Source organism: Rhodamnia argentea, chromosome 2, assembly GCF_020921035.1.
Source record: "Rhodamnia argentea isolate NSW1041297 chromosome 2, ASM2092103v1, whole genome shotgun sequence".
Classification (NCBI taxonomy): domain Eukaryota; kingdom Viridiplantae; phylum Streptophyta; class Magnoliopsida; order Myrtales; family Myrtaceae; genus Rhodamnia; species Rhodamnia argentea.
Genome location: NC_063151.1, coordinates 4,581,972 through 4,601,288, shown reverse-complemented (window position 1 = coordinate 4,601,288; position 19,317 = coordinate 4,581,972). Strand labels below are relative to the sequence as shown.

At 40.2% G+C, this 19,317-nt stretch overlaps 2 protein-coding genes and 1 long non-coding RNA gene across 3 annotated transcripts; 2 read left to right on the top strand and 1 right to left on the bottom strand.

The window, feature by feature from the left end:
- Positions 1–1,939: 1,939 nt before the first annotated feature.
- Positions 1,940–7,191, top strand: LOC115749973 (65-kDa microtubule-associated protein 1-like). The gene is made up of 10 exons (XM_048274314.1): positions 1,940–2,109; positions 2,718–2,811; positions 2,920–3,123; positions 3,279–3,530; positions 3,639–3,854; positions 4,320–4,475; positions 4,567–4,878; positions 5,333–5,420; positions 6,227–6,375; positions 6,595–7,191. Exons 2-10 carry the CDS (start codon positions 2,740–2,742, stop codon positions 6,889–6,891), a joined length of 1,746 nt encoding a protein of 581 aa, XP_048130271.1. The 5' UTR covers positions 1,940–2,109; positions 2,718–2,739; the 3' UTR covers positions 6,892–7,191.
- On the top strand, positions 2,116–18,255 carry LOC125313826. The gene is made up of 3 exons (XR_007197489.1): positions 2,116–2,530; positions 10,455–10,458; positions 18,245–18,255. It is a non-coding gene; the product is annotated as an uncharacterized LOC125313826 (long non-coding RNA).
- LOC115749976 (indole-3-acetate O-methyltransferase 1) lies at positions 8,934–12,356 on the bottom strand. The gene is made up of 4 exons (XM_030687036.2): positions 12,161–12,356; positions 11,342–11,755; positions 10,155–10,430; positions 8,934–9,526 (listed from the first exon to the last, which is right to left on the bottom strand). The coding sequence occupies exons 1-4, from the start codon at positions 12,269–12,271 to the stop codon at positions 9,173–9,175; spliced, it is 1,155 nt and encodes a 384-aa protein (XP_030542896.1). The 5' UTR covers positions 12,272–12,356; the 3' UTR covers positions 8,934–9,172.
- Positions 18,256–19,317: the final 1,062 nt, after the last annotated feature.

The following is a 19,317-nucleotide window of genomic DNA, read 5'->3' as shown; positions in this document are numbered from 1 at the left end:
GTGAACTCCTCCGCGAGCCAAAAGTACGTAATTGCCCTCCGTCCCATCAATCTTTCTTGTTTTTTGTTTTTTTTTTGTTTTGGTCGGGTTGTCAACTTTCGAAAAAATGGAATTAGGTATTGTTTTTATTCGTGACATTAACACGTCAACTCCTTTGTAAATGCGTTAAACGCGATAGGTTTTGTGACAAACGGATGGGATTCATCTTTATATCCTATTAGATGATTGTCAGCTCTTCGAGCTGTAATTATTCATCAGATTGTAAAAGCTCTTCGGGACTGAAACAATGTCTCCGAGAAAATGTCACAAATCAAACTAAATACACTTGTAATTGCTTCTATTTTTAAGGAATTTCTTTAGAAGCTTGGAAATTGGAATGACACAACTCGATTTAATTGAAATGACAATAGCTCCATTGTTACTGATTTTACGGACACGACTTATTATTCATCTCGTTCGCCTATTCTAATTTTAAAGAGTTAGCCAAGGCAAACGTCATGTATTCATGCAGCATTTTCTATTTCAGCACTAAACCAAATGAATTTAGGTATCACACGTACTATTCAAATGCTTCCTTCCATGTTAAGCACAACAATGGCAAAGAAAAAAGCCACAAAAATGTCTAAATTATGCTTACTACGATATATTTATCTTAAATTTTTTTCTTATCACATTGAAAATTAAAAATCAGTGGCACACTTACTCTAGACTTTTTCTTATAACATAAAAAAATCCCAAATTTGTACCTGCATGCGTCAAGCTTCCGCATAAGAATTTCCAAAGAAAAAGGACGTAATTTTTATTTCACTTAAGCCGCGTGGACATGACGTTCATGTTCATGGGATTTTAACAGAGGGTAAATGTGACACATAAATAATTTTTTTTTTGAATGTCGGTGTTGCGAAAAGAAGTTTGGGTAGCATATTATTGTGGGCATATTTTTTTGGTTTTTGATGATTTTTTTCCTTGACGATAGACACGCTTAAATCTCTAAGTTGGATGGATGGAAGACGTGGCATGACATTGATGCAGTCCCATTAGAGAATTGCACTTCTTCTGATTATTAAAGAATCGTTGTTGTTCATGCTTCAAAGAATGCGGACCACTTATAAATGTTTCACTATATGGGAAAAGAAAAAGAAAATGAAAAAGAAAAAAAAGGGGAAAAATGAGACGAGGCGACGAAAAGGAGGGGGAGAAAAGCGAAGGAATGGTAAGCTGCTTGTTGAGAGGAGGAGCGGGGGGGACCCGCCCAGTCAAACCATCGACGCTCCCGGTCAATGCGGATGGACAGACCAGACCGGTCGGTCAATTCACTCTCCCCACCCCCGCTCGGCGGTGTCAAATCTCTGTAATTAAACCCGGGAAACGCGGCCTTGTTAATTAGAATACCAGTTTGGCCCTTGTTTATATTAATATGGAAAAAAAAAGCCACTAAAAAAAAATCAAAATATGTCTTCTGTTACACATTTAAAATAAAATTTTTAAAATTTTACCTACCGCAGCATATTTAACCTAAATATTTTCGTATTTGTAATCGCATGATATGTTTATCTACCGATAATGTTATGTCGGATGATTTTCTAGTGAAAATGATGTGGTTTTAAATTCACTTAAGACACATGGGAGCCATTATGTCCACATCATTTACCTTTCATCGTCCATATAGGTAAATTTTTAGCGTACACACCGAGGTAATTTGGACGGAAAGTAAATATATCTATAGATTTGAAAAAAATTAAAATAAATATGTCATAATCGATATAATTTAAAATAATTTGTGGCTTTATTTTTGGGTCGGACTTTTGTGGCTTTTCCTTATTTATATTCATGACGAAAGAGAGAGCTGTTGATGATAAAGCGATGAGAAACAGAGAAAACAAGACCAATTTATATACAAGGGCCCCACACACACACACACACACTCTCTCTCTCTCTCTCTCTGATTCTCTTTCTCTGTCCTTTGTTTGCTTCCTTCACTCTCTCTCCATCAACAGTGACCTTCTCTCTCTCTCTCTCTCTGGACTCTCACAGTGACGCTGAGAGGGGAAGCGCTTTAGATCTGAAGCCGCGAAGCTCATAGATTTCGCAGCTCCGAGGACGATCTGGGTAGGCATTTCCTCTGCTAAATCCTCTCTTTTTCTACGCAGACTTTGCAAATGCAGCTCTCTCTCTCTCTCTCTCTCTCATCGTGCTCATAACCATGTCTAGTTTGTGTTTTGTGCTGATTCTCATCGACTGTCGAGATCTAAGTGACTCGATGTCGTTCACTTTGCTTTGTCGACTGAAATGTGGTGGTAGTGGTTTCCGATTGCTTTGGTCGTTCCTAGCTGGTCGAAGTAAGTGAGGGCTTAGTTACTATTGGAGTAGAAGTTGATGTTGAGAGAGAGAGAGAGAGAGAGAGAGAGAGATTGATTTTGATGGTATAGTTTGATAGCCGCGCGGATTACTAGGTGAATGTGAGTGAATGAAGTGCGGCGCAGATCGTCTGTGTTTTGCTGATAAAATTTGGAGGAGGAGATGGGTTTTAGTAGAAGGAGATGGGTTTGATTAAAAGGAAATAAGAATGTGACTCTTGCTCGAGTAGTGGTTGTTATGGTTCTCATATCATGTCTTTAGTGGAGATTGCCTATGTCTTTCTGATGAATATTTTTCCCTGGAAAGGGGAATCCGTGTTTCTTTAAAGCTGAGATTTGTTAACCATCTATGTGGCACAGCTAGATTGTGGGAGTGACGGGAATGGCTGTGGCGAGTGGTCGGGACCCTCTTCTCGGGGAAATTACTTGCGGTTCATTGTTGCAGAAACTGCAGGTACTCTACTTTCGCAGATGCGCCTTTTTGGTTTTGATTCCTCACTGCTCATCGAGTTTCTGTTTTTTAGTAAGAAGAAGCTCAGACTCACATGATGAATTGCTTTAGGAAATATGGGATGAAGTTGGTGAAAGCGATGAGGAGCGGGATAAGTTGCTTCTTCAAATAGAGCAGGAATGTTTAGATGTGTACAAGAGAAATGTTGACCAGGCTGACAAGTCGAGGGCCCAACTTCTTCAGACTCTTTCAGATGCCAAACTTGAACTCTCCAGTCTTCTATCAGCTCTTGGAGAGAAAAGCGTGGTCGGAATTGTGAGTAGCATGGCTTAATATCTTTCTTAAGCTGGTTAAGAAAAGCAGTAACACTAAAGCTCTAAGATGCTGTTATTTCTGGTTGATTCACGTGATTATTTGGTGGTGTTACGTGCAGTTGTGAAATCATTTACGTTGTTTGTTTGGTATTGCAGCCTGATAAAGCTTCAGGAACAATCAATGAACAACTTGCATCAATTGCACCAGCACTGGAACAGCTTTGGAAACAGAAAGAGGAAAGGCTTAAGGAATTCTCTGATGTGCAGTCTCAGATTCAGAGGATATGTGGTGAAATTGCTGGAAACTTGAGCCTCACCGAGCAAGCTCCTGAAGTTGATGAGGCCGATCTCTCACTGAAGAAGCTAAATGAGTATCAAGCCCAACTCCAAGAACTTCAAAAGGAGAAGGTAAAAGCTCTGTTCCAGCGAGGTAGTCAATATAGATATCACTTAACCGTAGTTCCTCTTTCCCCTTGTCGCATCAAGTTGATGGGTTTTATCTGTTAAATGATGCAGAGTGATAGGTTGCACAAAGTACTTGAATTTGTGAGCACTGTGCATGATCTATGCTCGGTCCTGGGGATGGATTTCTTCAGTTCAATTACAGAAGTTCACCCAAGCTTAAATGACTCCACCAGTCCACAATCCAAAAGCATTAGCAACGAGACACTATCTAGGCTGGCTAAGACAGTAGTAGCTCTTAAAGAAGATAAGAAGCAGAGGCTGCATAAGGTAACTATGTACCTTTCTTTCAAGGCAGTATTTTTAAACTTCTCTTCATGTTTGATTGTTGGACTATCGAGCATTGTCATTTGACAGTATGCAGCCAGTCCGTTAGGAAAATTGAACTTTTGGTGATAAAATTAAAAGAAGAAACTTTGCCTCAATATCATGTTGTGCTGGACAAACTTACGACATATTGAGTCAGTTTACAGGTAGACTTCTGATACCTCTGATGCTTGTGGAAAAGCTGCAAAAGGAAGTTAAAATTTGTTTGCAGAAAGTAAATTTGTATGGGTCGCCTGAGATGTTAATGTGTACCCATTATCAATGAAAAGTCTATAGCATCTCTAACTCAAGTATTATTTCTTGACACATTCTATCATCTAGGATGTCGCTACATCAATCTTCTATAGAATGAATGCATGCGTGTTGGATGTTTCTTAATGATTTTGTAACGTGCCTTGCTCTGTGCAGCTTCAAGAATTGGCCACCCAGCTAATAGATCTGTGGAATCTGATGGATACTTCTGAAGAAGAGCGTCAACTGTTTGACCATGTGACCTGCAACATCTCAGCTTCTGTTGATGAAGTGACCGCCCCTGGTGCTCTTGCTATGGATCTGATTGAGCAGGTATACGGAATATCTATTTATAATCTCTACTTTAGAGTAATTGATGGGTCTTAGCTTTCTCATACTAATATTCCTCATTCCTGTGACTAAGGCTGAGGTGGAAGTCGAAAGGCTCGATCAGCTTAAAGCTAGCAGGATGAAGGAAATTGCATTTAAGAAACAAGCTGAGCTTGAAGAAATATTTGCTCGTGCACACATAGAAATAGATCCTGAGGCTGCTAGAGAAAAAATTATGGCGCTCATAGAGTCTGGGAATGTTGAGCCGTCTGAATTAATAACAGATTTGGACAATCAAATTGTAAAAGCACGGGACGAAGCTCTCAGCAGGAAAGAAATATTGGACAAGGTTGAGAAATGGATGTCAGCCTGTGAAGAGGAGAGTTGGCTCGAAGACTATAACCGGGTACTCTCTCTACCTATCCAGAGCATGTTGCTTGAGTTTTCCAGTGATAAGATACCCTTCTAGAATCTCCAGTTGTTGCTAGGATAAGTCAGTGGCCAAACTCATTGTATGAGAAGTCATTTATTTGCGTTGCCATTAACAAAAGCTATTTAACTGAATCATTTAGACTGTCATGACATCTGATTGCCTAACTTTGTAATGTTTCTCTTAGCTATTCAAAACTCTGTATTGTCTGTGGGATGCACCGTAGTGTAGGAGTTTATATTTCTTTGAGAGTGAATCTCATTGTATTTCATTGGTGTCCTGGGTGGATTTGATATTCCCTTCTGTCATAAGTTATAACAAAGAGCAGCACTTGAGATTGGGAATATTGGCTGAGAGCGCCATTCCAGATATTTGCACCATGGTTTCATTACTTGATTCCTCCATTCATGAAAATTGCCCTTGTGAGCAGGATGATAACAGGTACAATGCTAGCAGAGGTGCACACTTAAATCTCAAGCGTGCTGAAAAAGCCCGGATCCTTGTCAACAAAATTCCCGGTACTATTTATTTAAAGCAGCATGGTGACTAGTTTTGACAACAATCACGGGGATATTCTGATTTCTTCTAATGTGCATGTCTACATGTTAAAGTATGCATGTTAGATTAAGTCTAGTCAAGACTTTCTTGCTGATTCTTGGATCTCTGCTTTTTCTCTTTTACCGAAATCAAGGAGGATCTAGGATGTTTGGGTTGGTGGGTCGTGCTCATCTGGTGGGGAATGGACTCCACTGAATTCATGGATTCTTTAACTCTGTTCAGTTTTTCTCCAAGCGAAAAAGATATCACCTCAAAGTTTTTGAAGAGATGACCCATTTAACCCTGATTCCTGTAACAAAGAACTCCATTCTTTCTGATTTACTCATACAAGAGAACACTACCAATGCAATAATACTTAATTATGTTTGATATACAGTTACTTTACCGGTAATATTTACATGCTTACAACATCTTTCTTGTTGTATGGCACTATTACATACAAATTATGTAGTCAAAATTTATGAAGCTTCCAACTCATTGAGAATACACTATATAATTATTCCGCTGAACCGATTTGCTGAATCCCCTGGCTCTGCCCCATTAAGGATGGGGGTTGCTCCTCTTGTTCCTTAATCATTGTGAATTGAGTAGCAATGCGGTTGATCGTGACAAATTTCACCGGGGGGTTTCTAGATGTAGTTAATAGAATGGTTCCTCTGGACTTGAATTTGTCATAAGTGGGGAACTAAGAGTGATGCCTGTCAGCCCACGAACAATAAAAACTTAGGCCCTTAAACCAGATACTGAGATTATTGTCCATGTGCAGCATTGGTTGAATCCTTGGTGGCAAAAACTAGAGCATGGGAGGAAGATCATGGCATGTCATTTACATATGACGGGGTTCCTCTCCTCGCCATGCTTGATGAATATACCATGCTGAGGCATGAAAGAGAGGAGGAGAAGCGGCGTATGAGAGTAAGTTACACCTTAAATAAGATGGCTTGATCATGCACATACTTCTAACTGATTAACCATTACACATGGCTTCCAGACCAAAAAAAGAAAAGGAAAAAAAGAACATTACGTGTGGCTTCACTATTCAATAAAAAACAAGCTCTGTATTTGCTCATCTGCTCTTGTTTGCTATGTTTGGTTCCATTCTGAATCTTCTTCTCTTAATCTGCACATTGATAGGACCACAAAAAGTTCCATGAGCAGCAGAGCACAGAACAAGAGGCGATTTTTGGTTCAAGACCAAGCCCTGCAAGACCAGTCGGGACGAAGAAGGTTGTAGGCCCTCGTGCAAATGGAGGTGCCAACGGAACTCCTTCCAGACGATTATCTCTGAATCCGCAAAATGGTAGCAAGTCGAATTCGAAGGATGCGAAAAGGGATGCCAGGCTATCTGCCCCTGCTAACTATGTTGCCATGACGAAGGAAGATGCTGCTTCACATGTTTCTGGCACTGAACCGGTTCCACCATCTCCCTAGTCATAGAGATTCGTAAACTCGTTCACCATTTTTACTATCGTTGAGCCAAATTTCTCCCTAGTCATAGGATATGTGTAATATTAGCGAGTGACTTTGAGAGGACTCTGTTGTAGAGCTGCGAATGGTATGATGGCATCTTAAATTTATTCGTCTGTGTCACATTTTGCAGGATACATTCTAGTCATAACAGGTCACTAGACCCCGTTTCAGTTGGCACCGCCAACAAATTGGGCTGTTGTGAGCTTATCTACGCATGTAAACATCAATATGTGGTTGCAGGTACTAGTAGCAATTTGCTTATGCCTGAGCTTATACTTTGTCCCCGACTCTCTTTGGAGCGCATGTTTTAACTGTTATTGATGCTTGGTCATCTTATTTTTCTGATGCACCGAATTTCCAAGAATGTAAGCCAGGATAGAAATTAGCATTTCCTTTACAGCTCGAATTCAGCATTCTATCAGTTCTTTCTGTTAGGACACGGGCCTTCTAACTTTATTTCAAAATTTTTGACTGCCGGCCGTGCAGTGGTGGTTTTAGCAAGAGCATTCCATGATGTAGGACTCCCATCTTTTAGCGTGATATTCGTTCTCTGGAATCCTGTCCTGGAGTAATTTGAGATTTTGAAATAGTAGTAGTTGTCATATCGAATAGGCCGAAATTGCTGGTTCGCTACTGGGACAGTAGACAGCTCAGGCCTCATCTTCAACTTGTCCTCATGTAAGTGGAACTCAAGGCTCGGTCCTTCGTCTTCAATGTCAACAAAAATGGACTGTATGGAATTAGCTTTGTATGCTCAGTCGACCTTGGAGTTTGTCACCATAAACTGCGATGCAGATCTTCTCCGACGAGAATGTTGATGAGCCCAAGTGTCTTTTGTCCTCTTCCCCAACAATTTGAAGTATCTTTGGATGACTTAGCTGAAGTGCTGACAATGCCCGTACCTGACAAACTCCATAAGAGATCACAGAATCGATGCTTACTAATGAAATCAAAGATAAAACAAACCCAAGGTGGAAGCTTTTTGTTTGTCGCGATTCACTCTAAAGTCACGTTTTCCCACGAATCCCACCGATGAGAACTGGGCCAATGCTTCTCAATCCTCCTTTCTTGATGAACCCGTCTAAGCGCATTATATAATGTCTCCAATAGATGATAATCACTTGCTCTGAAACTCACATTGCTCTCTATTTTGTGATCGAGAGATGGGAATTGGGCAATCTTGCTTGGGGATGCCATCAAGCCCTAAGAGACTACGCAAGGCAAGTGATTATGTTAAGGAAGAAAAAGACGGGGTTGTAGCAACTTCAGTCGTTACTTGGATGAAGGACAAGTGCTTATTGAGTAGGAAAAGGAGCAGCAGGAACTTCCATCCACACAAGAAGCAAAATGAGCGAGAAATCATTACAGGTGATCACAATGCCAATGGGTGGTACACTACCCTTGAAGAACGGCTCTTGTCATCCCCGGTCTCGGAGAAGAGCTCGGCAAATAGCGAAACACACTCGTTCAAGCACTTCTCCAACAGGGTCCACCCGGCATTGCTCGACCATACCAAATCGTCTTCGAATTGGCGTTCAAGTTTCTCAGAGGACAAGTTACTCAAGGAATTCGATGGTGGATCAGCGGACGGGTCGCAAATGATTCCTCGTTCTTCCTTAAGCCGGGGCCAAAGCAAGAAGACGAAGAAGAGGGTCAGCTTCAGATTGCCGGAGAAGGAGGAAATCATCATCTATTCTCCACCAGAAGCGGAGGGACACGATGCAAGTGCTTGAAGCTGCAACATCACTCGGTCACAGAATTTGAATTTTCCAGTCCATGTAATGACTGCCTCAAGAGGCACCCACTCTAGATGTGCAGTACTCTGCAATGAGCACTTTCTGTAGACTTGTGCGATAACACAAAGAGAATGAAACAACAGTGCTGTGCGTTTTCGACCAAGACTATGTTCGTAACAACCAAAGGCCCGACAAATTATTCACATAAGAAGCCAAAATAAGACGAGTGTCTAATTATTCACTAGGCTTAGAAGTAGAGGGAAGACAGAGACACTAACACGCCCATATTATTTGTTGAAGATAAGATAACTACAGTATGAATCAATATCAGACAAAAAGCAGAGACAGTTTGATGAAGGAAAGAAGGTGCTTTCTTCTCTCTTTGCTTTAACTATGCAAAATGTAAGAAACTTAACCCAAAAGAGAGGCACAGAAAAGTGCAAAAAGAGACAAGAGTACTAGGAAATCCCAAATTCCCCCTATTTTCAAAAGCCCTGTTGGTTCCTCTAAGCAAAGGATAGGGAAGCAACGATGTGAAAGAACTGTAGCTGCTCTAGTAGCTCCTTGGCGTGGCCTGCGGCTCGACGCTCGACTTGTAGAAACAGCTTCTCGCTGAGGTGATCGCCAATGTGAGCATCAACTAAGACCCCGGCCACGCTCCGGCAGCTGGTGGCTAGTGCCCGGCCCACCTCGGCCGCGTCGTCCGGCTTGCTCACCACTAGAGGGCTTCCCCCTTTGAACACCTCGAGCTTGTCTACCGCGAAGGAGCCGTCGGCCTCGACTACTTCCTTGAAGTCCTGGAGGCTCGGCGCGTACACAGGAATGTTGAAGCTGTCGCGCTTCTCGCTGCTAATGAGGCCCTGTAATCATATCCATGCTAGTTAGTTCAAAGTAGAGATATGCAAAACAATTACATGCTCAAGACTTGCTTCAAACTTTTCATCACATGAACACTAGTTATGAGCTTAAAAAATGTAGCTTTATCAACAAAAGTTTTTTTTTTTTTTTCGGGAGGGACCGGAAAAGGATCATACTCAATGCTTCCTTGCACTCAATTTTTATCTAAAGGGAACTTTCTTGTCTAGTTCCAGCACATGATCGCATTGTCCTTTGGCTGAAGGTTTATCCTTTCCCTTGCTCCGTAAAAATCGTATCCAATAGGTGGTCAATGGTGTGGTGTGGCCCACCTAACTGGCATTTCGGATAAGATATTGCAGGCCATCTGATCAGCAGAGCCCCAATCGGATCAAAAGATCAGATGGCCTACAATTCACGGGGGCTAAATCATGGTGGCTGCCATTTCATCATACGGTCTCAAGACGCCATAGCAACAACTAATCAATAACCATAGCCCTCTTGCAGTCAAAGTACTTGATGCACATTGGCACTCCCGCATGGCAATGGGGTCCAAAAAGAGATGGTAACAGTTCAGACGCAAGCCCAAGACGAAGCACGAGATTGGATATCGACGCGATGTTTTCAATTTACCTCTTGGACGAGATCGTCCCAAGCGTCTTGGAAGTGGGTCCCGAAGAGGAGGCCGGCCCCGCCCTGGTCGGCGGGGTCCACGGAGGTCCGGCCCAGACAGACAAGGAACATCGATCCGGTCCGCTTCATCTCTTGCGATCTTGATCTCAAGAAGCTCGCCAAATCGGCCTGGAACCGCTTCTTGTATGCATTTGCTGTGATCTCACTCGCACCGTGGATGAACACTCTCCCTTTGTTGTACGCCGGCGATCTCTTGTCCACCACCGCCTCTGGCACCTGTGCATCGAAACATTTTCGAAGTTTCGTGACGATCAAGTCATTTCTTCACAATCTTTATGGCAATGAGAAATAAGGGTTTATCTTGTTTTGTTGCTTGCAGAAAACAAACAGAACGCATTTCATCCGGAACATCATCCATAAAACTTGGTCAACACATCACATAATTCTCCGAAACGGTTCGAAATTTTCAACTGTTGAGCTTCAGAGTTTGAGCCTGAAAGTCCAAAACAGCTTTCCAATGTCGGCCCGCCCCTGTCGGTAGCAGTTTGGTCCAACCCATGAGGTAATCCTTTTCGAAAGTCGACGACTTCCAAGCTCTCATCATGGCCCTTCCAGCCCCTTTATCATTCACCCAACCATCTTTCGCGATGAAACTGATTATTTTGATGGCCATCCAATTTTCCAATTTATTATTCCAGTCTAGTTTTAAACCAGAAAAAGTCACAACTCTTGTGTATTTGGCCTTGCCATTTAGAAAACGAGATGATCAGCTACATAGAACCAAGAGTACATAAATTTACATTCATGTGTCTAAGTTCGTATCATTCCATGTCGCAGCAAAACATTGTGATTCTCATTGAATGCGTTGATATGTGAATATGTTATTAATTTTGCAAATTTGTCCTTTTTCACATTACTGTAAAGGAAAAAAAAAAAAAAAAACTAACTTTGGTCCCCAAGTAGAGCCAACCTTTAATGACAATGCTTACAACATCCACTCCTATGTCGATTTCCCAACAATCTTGTGCTTAAGACTAACAATTCGTTGGATCCTATCGTGATTTTATTGTCCTAGCTTGTTCTTCATGCTAGTCTAGTTATGTACACTGACGCAGCACAAATGATAGCAATTAATGCACATACGCACCCAGAATTGAATTTAGTTGGAATATGTACAAGATCTTCACCTGCGAGAGCCAATGCAAGGAAAACGCTGAATGGAACACGTCGACCGATCTAGCCGGGAATAGCCGGCGGTAGAACGACCCGGGCACACCGGCTGCGAAGTAGGATCGGTGGTGGTCGGCGGCGAGGCACTCCTCCATGCTGCCCACAGCTAAGGGTGGGAGGAGCTGGAAGAGAGTGTTGAAGTCGTTGCTCGGGAGGTCGGAGAAGAACGCTGAGAACTCAGGCAGCTCAATCCCGAGGGCTTCGAATCGCTTGGTGATGTGCTTGATGATGACGTCGATGACGTAGATGGTATTGTTGCCGCTGGAGCAACCCAAGTCGACCACCACGAAGGGGACTTCCGGGGAGGTCATGAGTTGGACCCTGTCTAGGTTTTCTTCGAGGAGGTGAAGCATGGAGCGAGCATGTATGGCCTGCATGAAAAAAATAAACCTTTGTTCAGAGTTCATTCTTCTCTCGAAAACTTTCAGGAAATCAAAAACAATGGTTCCTTTTGAAGGTTAAATGAGTACTTTTAAGCATTAGCCGGAATTTGATGAATAGATATCAGGCATATGGATCATAGAAAATTACAAGAAAAAAAAAAATGAAGCCTGACGAACATTATATACAAGGAAACCGGTCCAGCTCTCGGACCAAATGAAACTCGGATGCTAAAAGCTCCAACTTTTTCATGGAGAGAAGAGAGCTAGATCAATCTTGCTTTCTCTAATCATAGAGAGAGATCCGGTTCGCGCACATGGTGGAGTTACGCGATGGCTTAGATGATCGGGAGAGAACGAGATGGAGACAACTGAGATGAGCGAAGCAAATCAAACCTGAGCTTGGGAGTTATTAGCATAGCTGTTCTCTCCTTTGCCACCTTTCATGCAGAGCAACTTCTCGAGCTTGATGTTCGAAATGACAACGTTGTCTCCCTTAAAATCCATGGCTAGAGAGCGTGATGAAGAAGGTGGCTCTTCGTTAACGTATTGCTTGCTGGAGTGAGAAGAGAAGAGACAGGAGTTGGAAGAAGAGGCTAGTGAGGTTGAATATATATATAGAGAATGAAGAAGGTGAGCTCCTAGGGTAAGGCCAATAGGGCAGGAAGTCTTGTCGAGTAATTAGACAGGAGCATAAATAGTTGCATTTGGACCACTACAACACAAAAATGCTAATTAGTGTATATAATCGGAAGCATAGATCCGTTGGTACGCCAAATTTAGCTTAATTCGTCTACATAGTGAATAGGCTCGTTCGGATATTATACCATATTTAGGTTTTCCCTTTGGAATGAAAAAGGGCTAGAGCCGAATACGAAAAATTTAAGGTCGTAGATCTACTATCTCTATTTTATCACCTAATAAAACATCAAGTAGAGGTCATGAAAAGAAACTAGTATCCAAGCGATTATGCATTCCAAGATTAGCAAGCCAATTAGTAGAGCAATTTCCTTCTCACAAGTTATGTTGCACTTTAAACTCAAAGTGAGAGCGGAACAGTCATATGATATCTTCAAGCAAAATAGGGTCAGCACTATCAATCATAAGCTCTGGATAACAAGATCAACGACAACTTTAAAGTTGATCTCAGTTACAATATTATGAAAAATTAATTGTTTTTTTTTTGTTTATTAAAACCGATTTGTTCATTTGCATTTTCTTTTACGTATTGTATTTTCTTGTGATAAATATGTCATCGGTTAAATGTACATGAGTGGATATTATTCTTCGTTTATTTTTGCAATTGCGACTATCCTCACAAGAGAAAATAATTAGCACCCAAAAGATGAGGTAACTATGTTCTCCTTTTTACCTATGAGGCAACTAGTGGCGAGAGAAAAAGTGGCTTGCAATTATGGACGACACTTTACGTTACAGGGCTTTTTTTATTTTTGCAAGTACCTTTCGTTGCAGTGTCATGGTATACGCGAAATCTCACAGACATGGCGATCACATGCAGCGACAAGGCTGGCCCAAGATTGACGCCTGATATCCATCTCGAGACACTGTCTCTACTCTAGCAATGATGTTTGTCCGCAGAGAGAGAGAGAGAGAGAGACAGAGAGAGAGAGACAGAGAGAAGCAGGGCTATTAAGAAAAACACATGCATTTTGGAAAATTTTCTTTATAAATTCAAGCTCAAGTTTAAAGCGCTAAAAGAAAAAGAAAGGGTATGGAAATTAAACCAAAGAGGCTTTTCCTCTTTTATTTGGTGTTATCTATAATTCAGTAAGACTTTGAGGCTGTGCTCAACAAGCCACAAATAACTTGAAAATATTATTTTGGCGTGACTAAAATTTTAAGAGAAATTCAATAACATAAAGGATTCGAGTGTCTACTATGATTCTATTTATAATCTGCAGCTATGTCACTCAGTATTTCAATTTTACATATCGATTTTAGTATCCTTAAATGTTATTATTATTCGGCGTATCGGGATATCATAAATTTTGAACATTAATAGCTTTTTAATATCTTGAAGAATTGCAAATAGTATTCACTATTTACTGTACTATGACCAGTCATTCCTACAGGACGAATCGTTCAGTCTAAATCAAACAATATGCCGCCTATATGTTTTTCATTCTTTCTTGTCTTTTTGTCAGAGCGAGGCACTTAGTAAGCAATAAAGTATGCTGGGTTTTCTTGTATCTTACTACAGGGACAATCACTACCACATAGGGGACTATGTATGTCCTTTGTTTTGTCTGGTTACGATTATTTCATCAAGAGGTGTTTTGAATGAAAACTTTTGCCGGCCGATTATCGTTTAAGTTTCAAAGTTTTGTCCCGAAAGAAGACCTTTAAGTTTAAAAAGAAACCAGAAGCATATAACAGTAGGGCTTGGCTTCATTGTGGACATATGTCATCCATGTACACAAGCTGTCTTCTGAAGCGGAGACGAGCCAACAAGCAACCAGCAACCAGACCAATGAAAACCAGCGCCAAATGATTAGTTTCCCATAATGTTGCTGGGTCTTTTCCTTTTGTACGATGGAGCGATGTTAAATAGACCGCAGCCAACAGCAGGGACGAGGAGGACAACTGAGGATTCAGAGATAAAACCGCACGAGAGAAATCAACTTATTCTCGAACTTGTTTTGTCATCTTGAAATGGATATGTTTTGGGATTTAGGGTGTGTTTGTTTGAGTGAAAGTGTTTTTCGGGAATTCATTTTCCGAACTTTTATCGGTTTAGTTCTCCGAAAATGACAAGTTAACCGAAAAAACTTGCCCGTCAATGAAAATATTTATGCATAAGATCATGAAAGTGAATTCCCCAATCTGAAAAGATGAAAACACTTTCTCAGAATTACTCCTCTAGAATTTTTTAATACTTTATTTTGACATTTTAATATTTCATTATATTTTTTTTCTTTCCCTCGACCGATCGCCTGGCCTCGGCTACGCTTAATGACCAGCCATAAGCATGGGCCGGTGAGGCTCGACCTGGAGCGAGGCCGAGCCTCGCTAGATCTGGATAGCTCGAGGCCTAACGAATCTTGGCCTCGAGCTCTCTCGGGGACCGACAAGGTAGAATAAAAGAATAAGAAAGAAAAAATAATAAAAAATTAAAATAACAAAATTTAAAATTTTGAATTTATTTTTTAGCCTAAAATAAAGTTATGAGATTGAAATCATTTTTCAAATGAGAACCAAATACGAGCAAACATTTTTGGTCATATATTATCAAAAAATGATTTCCCCGAAATTATTTTCCTTTTTCATGGAGTTTTATGTGAAACAAATGCACCCTTCGTGAATGGGAAAGATGATGGGGAAATCAACGAGGGCAGATGATCCTCATCCCTTGTTTCTTAGCATATGCGATCAACTTAAGTTAATTGACTAAGTGCCAGAAGTATCTTATTGAATATCGAGTGCAATGTATGATGCAACTTCCTTTACCTACCAGATAAACCGTCGGATTATCGGATATCAATTTCGAGATAGATGTAATAAAAAGCCATACTTGAGTCAACTCAATTTGATAATGGTAAAGGCGATATAAGCATACCCCATTTCTTTGCTAGGAAAATGAGGTCAAAAGAAGAATGAGTATGGTATCATTGTCAAAGTAAATCACGGTGCAATGGAGAAGAAAGAAGAAAATTGAGGAGATGGACTTTTTAAGACACACAAGAATGTGTCTGCTCCTTCAACTTCTAACCTCTACTTTATGTCACTAATAATGGAGTTCACAAGTTGAACCTGAACCTAAATTACGTTTAAGAAATGATTAAAAAGTTTCGATTATTACGGCTTTGAACCAAACAGGAAGCAAGCTTTTCCTAGCATCATTATACTCCTTTTTTAAAGGAGAAAACGATCGTCCCTATGCGAGGACATAATGAGATAATGGGAAGGGAAAGAGACCATAATCCAAGACGAACGAGGATGATTATAAAACTGCTTGATTCAAGTCATATCCCAGAAATCAAGTTAAGTTTGTAAACCTAACCCCCTTTTAAGTAGTGATTAGACTCCTAGTCTTTGTTGGATTGATGATTTGTGTTAAAAGCCACCTATCCCTCGAACAAGTTTAGCCCGTGTGGCACACTTGTATCCACTATCCAATCACATGACAACCATTACTATGTCCAAAAAAATGAGTTTCTTTTGAGATTCATCATTAGTGTTAATCACAGTAATCTAGCATTTTAATTTGAATGCCTTTTTGTGTCGAACTTATCTAGTGTATCTTGTAAAGAAATTCCATTTATGGATTGCATCGGTATCAATTGGCACAAGCGTATTATCTTAGATTGCTCGAGCAATCCCGAGTTTCTGCTTTTGCTTCTTCTTCTTCTTCTTACCGCAAAATATCTGAAGACTTTGGCTCGATTAATCTTGAATGACGCATCGAGTGGACGCGGCCTTTGGGTCAATCGAGATCTACTTCGCCCTCACATGTCGTTTCCCGCAAAATACCGAAAAAGAACAAGAAAGAAGAAGAGATTTCGTACACATAATCATGTTATCCTACCACTAGATTGAAAAGGAAGTGATTGCATCACATGCGAGGAGGAGGGACGCGGAGCGGAGGAAGAACAAAATCTAGAGACCGGAGAGAGAACGATGATAAAAAAAAATTTCGAAATCATCTTTTAACTCGCTCGAAAGACCCGGAATCATGTTCTCTACTGTTCTTTCGTTTGAAGAAACCTCCTTTTTTTTCTCCATGAAAGTCCTCACAGCGCCGTGATAGTCGCCGGTTCACGTGAATCTAGGGCGGACTGTTTCGCCCCTTTAACGACCAACTACCCCTATAAAGACCACCATAGCATGCTTTTGCTTTTGTTTTGTTATGTTGCTTTGTTACTGCTAACCCTAGCCATGCAGAAAGGTTAAAGAAGAGAGAGTTTTACGAGTCGAGTCAAGTCAGAACGTACAGACTCTTTCGGTTATCGTGGTGTTTCGTGTTGTGTTATTTTTCTTTTGAAATGATTACGGCCCTTGACATTGCGAGGAACTGTTTGATTTCGACCGATGAAGGGTCGTCTTTGAATTTGCCGAGAGTTGGAAGAAAGGTAGAGAAAAAGAGGGGAGAGATAGAGAGAGAATCTGGTGGAATGGTCAAAGAAGGTGCTAATCATATCCTCGTCCTTTGTCGACTGGGAAAAGGCCAAATGTTTGGACTTGGGAGGGTCAATTGCCCCGAAACAAGAAGGGGGAAAAAGGCACTAACTTGTTGTTTCATTGGAGGAACAACGGCGAGGTTGTTCGGTTTTACTTTTAGCCCTTGTCTTGGCCTAAACCCTCAGGAGCAGTCATGCCGACAAGTGAATCTTAAGGTTGAATGTTTCATGTTGTATTGAGTGAGTATGAACATATAGTCTTGCATGCTTTTTTTTTTAGAACTGAATAACCACCCCAAGCAACTATACTGCAGGATAGCAACATCAAACTTCGTGAAATCCAAATTTAATGAAACTTTTGGTAGAATTATTTACCAAGAAACGACTAAATCAAGATTTAGTAGATTGTGGCAGCCCTACATATCTATAACTCATGAGATTGCATATATACCGATTCTTACGGGAGAGTTTTTGGTGTAGAAGCTCGATATGCGTTTATCACATCAATCTCTTTGTTCCGACCTATATGAAGAACATATGACAATGATCAATCATATTGACCTATGCAAGATGCAATGAGCCAATGTTCGCACAATCGACAATTCGGATAGATTTAGCTATCGCAATCCACTTGGTCGTCCTAGTAAAATGTAGTTGGCAGACGACATTTTGACCTTCATGTAACTCCTTGCTTGAATATACATTAGCTTCTCAATTATTGGGGAACCAAAAACGAGAAGAGAAGCATCTAAGTGAAGCCCAGAAATACTGGAAGGCTTTTGAATGACACGGGGATCGTCCGGTGTGCCCTTGCTCGGTGGATTCACTACAGTAGATCCATAACTTCTTGAGGTTGTCCATACTTATAGGTACATCGTATTTATTGCCCTAGACATTACCTCATTCCAAGCGCACATTGAGCAGCTTTTCCACTTACAATTCAATAATGTTTGGTTCTAGATTCGTGGGCAAGATCGAGCAAAGAGATCGCTCCTGCGGTTGAAGGCAAAGACAACTTTAATCTCTAGGTTATAGCTAAAGAAACTAGGGAAAACTAAAAGTTAGGTTTTGATTGCCAGGATTATAGCCTAATTAGCCTCTTGGCGTATATCGTTATTCATGTTATGTTTCTAATACCAAGAGAAGCGTGGGACTTGTGCAAGAACTCATTGAAGCCGCGATGACCAGGCCCCCATCTGTTGAATTGCGTTGCCAAACGTTGTCACCCTCAATACTATGCTTGAATATGAGGCGATGTTTGATGTTGAATATTGTCGTATAGAGCTCAAAATGAAATAATTGTTCAAAAAGTTCTAAATCTATTTTACGGTGACCAATTTAGTCATACATCTTTCAATTATCCCTAGCGAAAATTGTCGAAAAAGTCTTAAACCTATTACACTTGTGCCAATTTAGTCATAAACCTTTTAATTATGTCAATTCAATCCTAAACCTTTTAACAATTTGCTAATTCAGTTCTAAACCTCTCAATAATACCAATTTAGTTCTAAACCTTTTAACAAATTGCCAAACTAGTCTTAAACCTTTTAACGAATTATCAATTTAGTTCTTTCGGCCAATTACTCAAATAATAGGTTTAGGACTAAAATAGCAAAACTTCAAAAGATATAAGACTAAATTGACAAAATTTCAAAAGATTTAGGACTAAAATAACACGATTAGAAGGTTTAGGACTCTAAATTGGTGAATCATCAAAATATTTATGATTAAATTGATACAGTTGAAATGTTTAGGACCGAATTGGCACAAGTACAATAAGTTTATGACTTTTTTTGGTAATTATTCCATTATGCCAATTTAGTCCCAAACATTTCAATCGTGTTGATTTAATCATAAACCTATTATTTGGATAATTGTTCAAAAAGACTCCATTGGCAATTCGGTAAAAGATTTGGGACTAAATTGGCAAATCATCAAAAGATTTAAGACTAAAAGGTTTATGACTAAATTAGCAATCAAAAGGTTTACAACTAATCAAGCATAATTGAAAATTTTAAGACTAAATTAGCCGTTGTACAATAAGTTTAAGACTTTTTGGACAACTTTCTCAGCTCAAAATAGCTCCTAAGAGTGCTCTAGTCCGCGACAAGCTTGGTATTTGGCGAAAGTAGGATGACTGATTCACTTAAGATTGTTTAGTATCACCGAAGATGTTGGATTTTTTTTTTTTTTGGTACTCGAAGAAGTTTTTATTTTTGTTAAGTGTGGCACCTAAAATTGTAATTAGTTATAAAGACCTGGCTCGCTTAAAGGAGACTCTATGAGTGGAAGCTATATACTCTATAATTACAATTACAATAGAGTCTCCTTTTAAGTGTTTTCTCTAAGTAAGCCACCATAGATTGTATATTGTTAAAATGACCCTTTGGTTGTTGAAAATAAAAATAAAAATAA